General features: G+C 40.4%; 2 protein-coding genes across 2 annotated transcripts in view; both read left to right on the top strand.

The window, feature by feature from the left end:
- LOC137982383 (tyrosine kinase receptor Cad96Ca-like) overlaps positions 1-863 on the top strand; it is a 24,692-nt gene extending 23,829 nt beyond the window's left edge. Inside the window, exon 14 of the mRNA XM_068829501.1 lies at positions 518-863. Within this exon, the coding sequence (XP_068685602.1) occupies positions 518-586 (69 nt within the window). The 3' untranslated portion in view covers positions 587-863. The remainder of the gene's footprint in view (positions 1-517) is intronic.
- A 3,142-nt stretch (positions 864-4,005) lies between these two features.
- The window catches only part of LOC137982418 (tyrosine kinase receptor Cad96Ca-like), a 10,200-nt gene continuing 4,205 nt past the window's right edge, over positions 4,006-10,000 (top strand). Inside the window, exons 1-2 of the mRNA XM_068829535.1 lie at positions 4,006-4,239; positions 9,981-10,000. The exon at positions 9,981-10,000 is cut by the window's right edge and continues 171 nt beyond it. Of these exons, the coding sequence (XP_068685636.1) occupies positions 4,179-4,239; positions 9,981-10,000 (81 nt within the window). The 5' untranslated portion in view covers positions 4,006-4,178. The remainder of the gene's footprint in view (positions 4,240-9,980) is intronic.

Genomic DNA, 10,000 nt, shown 5'->3' with positions numbered 1-10,000 from the left:
AGTGGATTCAAAGCTATCTTTACATCTGGAATATTTAAGGTGGTTGTGAATCCACTCCAGATTGTTTTTAAATTTGCAGAGAGTTTACTTTAGCTTGCCGATCAATTTACAGTAATAAAAATGGGGGTTACTGAATTCGTTTTTTAGATGTAAGCGTTTCCATGCAAAATATAGGTTTTCTGTTGCTTTTGTCACCGATTACATCACAATAGCGAGTGCGTCTTCTTAAGCAACAAGCATATGGTACCACAACATTGCTTAAGGGTCATGATATTATCCGTACCTTATCCCATCTCCATTGCACGCAATAAATCGATATATCGTGGGTTTCATTCCATTATCAATCATGTTTTTCAACCGAAACAGAAGAAAACAAAAATAAAAGAGTTAACTCAAGGACACCAACAAGGCTGCCCATTTTTTGTTCATTGGTCATCAACACAGCTGCTTTGATGTCATAGCAAAAACAAGGAATTTGCGCTCTACTTATGATTTTTTTCCTTTTTCTGCTTTGCAGAGGTTGCTCAACATGGACATTTATGACAATACACAGCTGTACGCCAACGTGGAAGATTTGGCAGCATAAATATGGAATTGGAACCCAATGAAAGAATTTGCATGTTTCTTAGTTCAACTTAGTCTCCATAACCAGGAGTATCCATACTTTGTGACGATAGTTACCAGCGTAGGAGCACGCAGGCAACCGTTTATTTACCGAAGTTCTAAAGAATTGTACAGATAATGCAGAAGTGAGGATTGTCATGGTATGGCAATGTCCTGAAGAAAATTGTGCGATACGAAAAGCGAAAGAGACGAAGTGGGAGGCCGAAACAAAGATGATGGATAACATCGGGAAATATCTTGGGGATAAAGGACTTGAAGGAAGAGAGTGGAGATGACTGACAAGGAATGCTGATCCCACATAGAGATGCATGCAAAAAGGTGCATGTGAAAAAGGAGGAGGAGAAGAAGAAGAAGAAGAAGACGATCGTCTCCCTTGTTTCTTGATTCCTTTTGAGTTAAGGCTTGAGAGATAATGGTAGCAAAAATATCAATAACTATCAATCTGAAAAGTACTGGACTATTAAACTGAAAAGACCTGGGTAAAGCTATCAATATCCGGAATTTCCGGGAAATCTGCCAAAACAAAAAGAATGATGCCAAATGCGCATCCTCAAATTTCATGGAATTGGCGCATCTCATGGAAATAAGCTTCAATTAAAATCCTATATTGCAAACGGATAAAGACGAGTAAATAAGCTAAATTAGACAAGAAACTAAAGAAGCTTAACACTTTCAAAAAGTGGTTTGCTTATGACTCCGCAAGACGCCGCGTTTTGTGCGTAAGAGTACGTGTCTTTGTTCCCTGCGAGGAGAGGCCCTTAAATGTTCCTAGATAAGTCGGGAAGAGAAAGAGACGTCTGCCAACCGCTTCAAAATGTGTTAAAAATTAAAATGTTCGTCAGTCACGCGTGACCAGTAACCGCAAAAACTACAAAACTAAAACAAACAGTCGGCACATTTTCGAACAACTCAAGGGGGATGGGCATGTTTGATTGTTTTTGTGAGGAGTTGAAACTGTGCACATGACCTCTTCCGTGCTGTAGTCTTGACAACAGAATGAACATGTTTGTTTCAGCTGTTTTGGAGGTAAACACTTGTACTGATGGAATAAAACAACAACTTCTTAATATTTATTGTATATATAGCATAAGCTCTTAGAAGAAAAGGTGCATGGAATTGGAACAGTGTGTTAAGCTCTTTGGGTCAGTTTTATTACTGGTACTAGCTCTTACTATATAAAATCAATGCAATTCTGCCTTTAGGCAGCTAAGGATGATTTACCACGACAAAAAAAGAAATGTAATGGAATAGCAGAATACACAGAACATTAAAGGAAATAACAATGTGTTGCAATGCATGTTCTCTTTATCCCCAAATCCCCTGGGAGTGCCTCTTTGATGTTGATTCTCTTATCGGCATAATAGTAATTCACTGTAAAATTGCAAGACACAGCAAGTTCTTATTTGGGAGTGAGGGAAACGTTTTCTCCCACAGTACAAGAAACACAATTTTGACTACCCCTTCTTGCTCTTTTTGAACATGAATCAGCTTGTTTGCACCTTTCTGGCGACCTGCGGGAGGGCATGCCAAGCTCTAGAAGCTCTTCCTTAGTGAGCCTTCCGCTAAAAAAACTCTCTAAGTCTGGCTTTCCGGTGTTAGGGGCCGAGGTTTTTGTGCAAAAATTCATCAGCATCTTCCTTGCCGCTTATAAAGGGTGTCCCTTCGGGCAATGGTGAGTAAATGTTTTGTAGCGGTCAGTAGAGACCTTTAGCTACGGATTTTTTCTCTCAACCGCAAACCGCAAACTGCAGTTTGAGGTTAACCGTTTGCCGTCAGAGTTAAGGACGTTTCTAACCATTTAGCAAGATGTTCGCGCTCTCTTTCTCGAAAAACATGGAATTTTACTTGCTGCGGACGCCTTGTTTGTTTTTCCATTCAATGTCAATGTCGCTTAAAATGCCCGAAAACTCTTACATATTACATATTATACATATTAAATATTACATATTACATATTATATTACATATTATATCTTACATAGTTGATTTGATTTGATTTGCGTTAATTTGTTAATTTCAATTTACATTGTCCCCGATTAATGCTTTACGGCGCTAGAAGATTAGACACTTAAATAAAGTTCCTTTCCTTTATATGTCACCGCAAAACCCTAAAAGGTTATCATAAAAGGAGCTTAGATATGCGAGAACGAATTGGTGGCTTAAAGGTGGGGTCATTAAGTTTAATTTGTCTAAAAGCTCTGCCGTATTTCACTTACGGCTAGAGGAGATGCTTGCCGTAAAAACGTGAACCGCAAACGTCCAACGCGACGGCAAGGCCATAGTCACGTGACATCCTGAGGTTTGCGGATTGCGGTAAATCCGAAAAAAGCTGTAGCTAAAGGTCTCTACTAAAATGCAGACTCCACAACCGAAATGCACTGTTTCCGGTGAAAGCCAAATGATTGACAAGATAGCAAAGTTTTGACTGCCGCGCGCACTTCGGGCATGGTTCCGTATGCAAGGCTTGTCGGATAATTTGTGTCCATCCATGGTTCTCTTTCCTAATGCCGCATTTCTTTTATGTTTTTCAACAGTTTTAAGTGGTTATTGCATTGTTTCGTTCTACTTTTTGGGTATTTTGGGTGCCATGAAATTACATCATTCGGAGGCCCACGGTATGTTCAAACTGCGAAAACAAGGCGGAAAAACCTTTTAACTCAAGCCGAGCGTATCATCAGTTGACGACCTTGAAGCGCAATATTCATCTTCCTTTCGGAAGAACCTTCAAAACTTGCTTGTTTCCCGGCGTATTCAATGCTAGTGGGACGTCTCGAAAGAACATAACTTCGATAAACAATGTAAATTTTTCATATTCACTGTACTAGGTTTTTCTCAACCTGTAATCGACAGCTTTAGTCGCGCCCCGTCACTTAAGCGCCAGCCTCTCTGGCGCCCTGTTGCTTTAAAACACGCATTTTTGTTCCAAAAAAGTTGGTGAAAAACAAGGAAAATGAATTAAACAGGTTTCAAGTTTTCTTTATTGTAGTGTGGACTGCAATAGCTTGATGATGCCATCACCGTTTGCAAACAAAATTGTTTTACTGAAAAATTCAAATACATTCCTATTATACAAGAAATTGTAAGACCTTCCAATTACTTTACTGCAGAACTAATACTAAACAATTCTCCGCGCTTTTTATCAAGGTCATAAGTTTTACAATTCTCCTAATTCCGATGTTGTTACTGCCAGCTTCCCCCCTCCCCCTCCCCTCCTCCCTTGCCTGCGTATACTTTTAAGAAAAGAATTCAAGCTATTTATTTGTAAGAATTATTAAGTGCATAAACAGTGAACTCTATTGAAAATTTTACTTGCACAATCTTGTTTCGTTTTGGAATGTGACATAGTTAAATATGGTTGTATTTGAATTATTTTTGCTTCCTTGCAAGTGGCTATATATGGCGAGAAAAAATTGTTAATCCTTTTTTCCCTAATGGTTCAAGAGGTTGTCCCTGCGAAACGTCAGCCTTTCAAAACAAATTAAGTTTCTTTTTCGGCCTTTCGCAGTTGCTGCCCCTGAGTCAGACAAGAAATACTTATTATCAGAGCTTGAAGTGATGAAGACCTTGAAACCACATCCACATGTTATTAAACTTATAGGCTGCGTAACTCAATCAGGTAAGCTATCATCAGTACACATAGTGCCGTTCAGTATGATATGAAGAATTGTGCAGATGGAAGATGTAATCCTTTGACGGGAATGATCTCTTATTGCCCTAATTCTTCACATATTATTTCAAACCGAAATTGACACTTGTATCCAATTTACTCATAGCTCTACCAAAGTGTACTTGACTACGTTTTAGGGTGTTTCAAAAGTTCTGATAAAAGGTTATTCACCAAATCTTTATTTTAGTTGGCATTTAAGGTCACTATTTCACTTCGAATGACGTTTTGTCGCCTAGCTGAGAAAAGCTGTTTAAGGAGGGGCTATAAAATTTGTATTTTATTGTATCTCATGCTTACGACAGCTAGACAGCTTTCTTTAAAAATGCCTTTAAGAAATGCATTTAGGGCCATGTAACCGTTTTCAAATCCAATGAATTACTGATTTCCGTACAAGATACTAATACGTGTAACGGTCGATGCTTCTCATTTGTATTCCTTGATAACCATACAAAGTACGCACAAATAACCGTGATGTACGCTTAATAAGCGACCTTTCTTTGATTCACGTTCCTTGCTGTCCATACAGTCAAAGAAAGATCCGTGTAAGAATCCAATGTAACTTCATCTAATAAATAAACAACGTCGAGGTTTGACCTAAGCCCGGAATCGCAAACCTCTCTGAATTACAAGACATGTAACGTGACCACTCGGATGTGCTAGACCGAGGACACATGTATGCGTTAGCATTTACATGGATCCTCTAAAAATGTTTACCAAAACTGATTTACGCTTAAAACTACACAGCGTTCTCTTCCTTCAAGAATCTGATTTAGCACACGGCTCCTCATGCTCCCCTGGATTCCCGGTCTTCTTTCAGGTGACTCTAACTGTAGCACAAGCCTGCTGATAGGTCGATCCAACATTGATCCATTGGAGGACTGAACGGTTACGGACTTCACTTGACCTTGATCATCTTGATTCTCCTCGAAGACTTTAGTCATGGGCCACTTGTTTCTGCAAATACTGCTATCCTTATTTATTTATTTATTTATTTATAGGCTTCGCCATTTGGCCGGGTAATCTTACAGAGCTCCAACAAAAGATCCTCGTAAATTAAACTAATTAAAATTACAACAAAATATAGACAAAGAGAATAAGGCTAATAACAACAAGTTGAAACAGCAAGCGATGGAATAGGCCGACAGGCGTAGCGCTTGACACATACAGATTTAAACGTTTGAGGCCGATCGATATCGAAATAAAGACTGGTCAAGTACATATAATAGGAATAAAGTTCCTTCTTGAATTGCCTTATGGGGACACTGCGGTCTCTGAGATGCGGTGGTAGAATATTCCACACATGCGGAGCTCTACAATAATAACTGTTCTGAAAAGTGACGTTTTTAGATCTCGTTATATTTAAAATTAAGCCTTTTGACGGATCTGTGTGACGCGTGGTTCTCATATGAATATTTACAGAGATGTGTGGATCGCTTGCAATGGACTTGAAAACAAAACTACCTTCCTTCAACAAAACAACATTCCCTTCCGTAAAATTTCTTCTCTGCTGCGTCCATCTTTGTCTTGTTTGAAGATGCTGCAGATAATCCTTACTCCATCTGTTCCAGAACCCATCTACGAAATGCTGAACGCGTCTCCAGCGTCGTTTGCCGTAGACATATTCTCTTTGGAACTTTCCGGGAGGTGGCAAAATAAGCTTGATTTTGATAGTAAGAACGTGTTGGGAGTTAATGGCAGAGGTGACCAACGGTCGCTGAGGGTCTCAACAGTAAGTGAATGACGCTTTACTACAGCTTCTGCCTCACATAAAATGGTGCATAGTGAGTCATTGTCCATGCTATGACCATGTTGCCTCATAAGCGCAGCCATGATTTTCGTTACAGATAGAATTTGCCTTTCCCACACTCCTACAAAGTTACTTGCCGTGGCTGTATTCTTGATCCAGTCGATGTTCTGTTTAAAGAGTTTCTTCATCCATTTCTTGAAGGGCTCTATTCAATTCATTTTCAGCTCCAACGAAGTTAGTACCTAGATCACTGTGCAGTCCTCTTATCGGCCCTCTACGGCTGATAAAGCGTCTTAATGCTTGTAAGAATGAACACGTGTTTCCACTAAGTGTGACACTTCTAGGTGGATGGCATGACTTGCCGGCATTTAAATAAAGCACCGTATCGCTTGACCTCCTTTCTGCCCTGTTTAACGGACCAAGGACCAAAGTAGTCGACTCCACAGTATGAAAATGGTGGTCCTAGCCTAACGCGTTAATTAGGAAGACTGACCAATTTCTGTTCTGCAACTTTACCTCGAAGGTAACGACATGTAACACCTATCGAGACCTGACAGCTGCGTTTCCATTGATAACCCAATAACCACTTGAACGTAATTCGTTCAGGATGGCACTTCTTCTACCGCGGCGAGTTTCCTCATGGGCATGCCTGATAATCAACTTTGAGATTTGACTAGCGCTGGGTAAATTGACCAGATTCTTTAGGTCATCTGCTACGTTCGCCTCTTTATAAGTACTCCATTGGTATCTAGGAATGGACCCAGCACGATAAGGCTGAAACACTGACGGGGTGTACATGTACTCTCAACTTGGGCTTGAAACCTTTCAAAACCTTGACGTCCTTTTCAAACGCATCGCTTGCAGGAGCGTGGTTATTTCTGTTTCTGCTCTCTCTAGGCCATTTACTAGGATGGTCCCTGTTTCAATACGTCCATCATCTCCTTGACACCATCTTTTCAACTGAAGGGTTTCATTAAGTGCAGGTTTCTTGTCAGCCTCGGCAATGGAAATGGCATATCCTGTTTGTATTTCATGCAAAGAGCTATCGCGGTCTTCAACCGTTGCCAGCTGGAGAATCTGTCAAATCTGCTTAACATGACTCTTCTCTCTTTGACTGCTGTGACATTGGCTTTAATCTTTCCGACTTCTGGGGATCTGGGGTCGACTTCATCTTCATACAAAGTTTGTTGCGGCCAATGATCTTCTGTTTGCCACAAGAAATCTGGATCTTTAATCCACTCTGATTTCACCACAAAGTCCTTTGAATTCAACCCTCTTAATCCATATTTGGAGCCAGGAAAACTTTGCTGTCCTTTCAGTAATACGTTTAAAGCTCTTCTAAATCTAACTCTTCCTTTAGCATGTTAGCAGCTCTCAATGAGACAGTAGCTACGGCAAGCTCAAGCCTTGGGATGCCGACTATTTCCCTTGGTGGTACGCGTGATTTTCGCATTACAAAGCAACAATATATCTTGTTGTTTTCATCAACCAGCCCGAGGTACGAGCACTGCCCATATCCAACTCGTGAGGCATCGGACATATTGTGACAATCTTGCCAAAGATGGGAGGCTTGAAACATCTTAGGATGTCAAGTTGTCCCAGTACTGGTAACAGACGTTTCCATTTTTCCCATCGCAGAGAATTTCTCCTTTAACTTTTTCATCCCAGCCTTTTTGTTATGACAGATCTATTGCCTTATCTGTGTTTGTACGAGGAAACAAGTATCCTCACACGATAACCCGATTCCACTCCCTCTCTCTGAAAAATCCAACTCGAACATTTGCAGAAGTGATTGGGGCGTCAACTGCTCCTTCGCCTTTCGCTCAGCAACGTCGAACCTGTTGCCGCACACACCCACATGATCATTATGAACGTGAATTATGTGACAACGTGCCCTTCCATTGTTTTTGTGATTTACAGGACTGTTTATCCGAGCAGTGAACGTACAGCGTAAGGATCAAATTCTTTTCCACAGATGATATCAGTCGGTCCCACCGTGCTGGGGCAGTTGAGTCCGATTAGGATTTCAATTTATTGTATTGTACTCCAGTCATAACATTTTCTTGCTTGCTCAAGGACCCTGTTCCGTCGTTTGGTTTCACAGCAGTCCGGTTTGTTATTTGTTAGGGATCACCAAAGTGTCTCTTCAGAAGCCGTTTAGCCTCCTTGTAGGAATCTCCATTTTTCATTTGCAAACAACTTATGAGCTGTTCCTTTGCCTTTCCACTAGTGTACTGATCCAAGAAATACAGGCACTCTATAGAATTGTCGACCTTAATCGTAAATGCTGTTATAAAAGCTGGATATGCCATAACGTTTCCATAAAACACAGGTGGTTTGTGGGTAGGTAATAGACCCCTGGCTTGTTGTGTGACAATCACTTCTGACAGCTCCGCTTGCTTTATTTTGGACGCCTAGAAAGTCTCGGTAAGCACTAGCAATTTCAAAACAGCTTGAATCTCTTCCAGATATATGCATGTTTTCTTGATAATTTTCTTTGAGGTAGCATAGTAGCAGTGAGTGGCGTTGCTGCACACTCTTTCCAGCATACGAATTCCTTGAAATAAAGGGTTGGACATCTGGATTCATGCAAGTGCTGGTTTTGGCAATGTTATTTACAATGGGCATAGTCTCAGATGTGAGCGTTGACAGTAGTGCAAATAGCTGAGCCTTGAACATTGGCAGGCATTACTTTACTATGTGATGGAATCGTGAATTTTTTTCTGGTGACTAGGCATAACCTCAGTTGAAATGGGGGTTGAATTGCATTTAGCCTTAATGTTTTCCAGATAGTCCTTTATACCATCAACGTTTTCTTTCTCGTCAAACTGCTGATAAATCTTCTCTTCTACTTTGGCAATTTGTTGCCGAAGCTCAAGCTCTTCAGAAGCCATCTTTAATGCTTGTTTATCCTTTAAGAATGTTGCCTTGACCTCTAGTGCTGCAGCCTTAGCCATTGCTTCAATCAACTTTGACTTGGTAGATGATAGACGAGAAATTGAACGTTTGATTAAAGGGACGACTTAGATTTCAGAGAGCGTGTATCACTTGCATCGCCACGTAACTTCTTTGCCTCATACAAAAATTCAATAATTCTTTGCTGTAACTGAAATACGTTTTTGTCATGGACATCATACCATTAAACGGCTAATTGATATATTTATCGTCATCCAAAGTCTTAACATAAGAATCTTAACAAACAGCTGCTCTCACTGCATGACTTCAATACGCACTTGTTCCTCATTCCCAGAATCTGCCAACATAGGCTAGATTCTGTTCACCTGCTTACTAGTGTTAGTCAACGCAGTTTATATTAGCTTATTAATCTCATATTGCCTACCCCCTTTCCGTAGGAATTCTCTTTCGTGCAAGTTGAATTTCTCCTGCTCCAATGATACCAGTCAACGTTGATATTGCACGTTGTGACGAGTGGCCACTTGGCAAAGAACCACACTCCTTTTGTTCCATATCTACTTTACAGGAAAGACCCTTTTCTTCTTCCTCAGAACGATGTAATTCGTCTATGAATCGTCTGTAAGTCTGTTAGTGAATTCGCTCTAAGTCAAACTGTAACCGTGCTCAAATTAAATTTTTTACTTATTTCCGCACAAGATACTAATACAAGTAACGCTAGACGCTTCTCATTTGTACTCCTTGATAACCATACAAAGTACGCATAAATAACCGTGATGTGCGCTTAATATGTAACCTTTCCCTGATTCACGTTCCTTGCTATCCATACAGTTATAGAAAGATCCGTGTAAGAATCCAAAACAAGTTCATCTGATAAATGAACAACGTCGAGGTTTGACCTAAACCCGGTATCGCAAACCTTGCTAAATCACATGACATATAGCATGACCACTGGGATGGGGTGGACCGAGGACAGATTTATGCGCTACCATTTACAGGCCTTACATTTCGCCTATCTCGTCATTTGCAGAACCATTATTCGTGTTGATC

Source organism: Montipora foliosa, chromosome 13 (assembly GCF_036669935.1).
Source record: "Montipora foliosa isolate CH-2021 chromosome 13, ASM3666993v2, whole genome shotgun sequence".
In the NCBI taxonomy this organism is placed as follows: domain Eukaryota; kingdom Metazoa; phylum Cnidaria; class Anthozoa; order Scleractinia; family Acroporidae; genus Montipora; species Montipora foliosa.
Note: the sequence above shows the minus strand (reverse complement) of the source record. Positions and strands in the feature narration are given on the sequence as shown.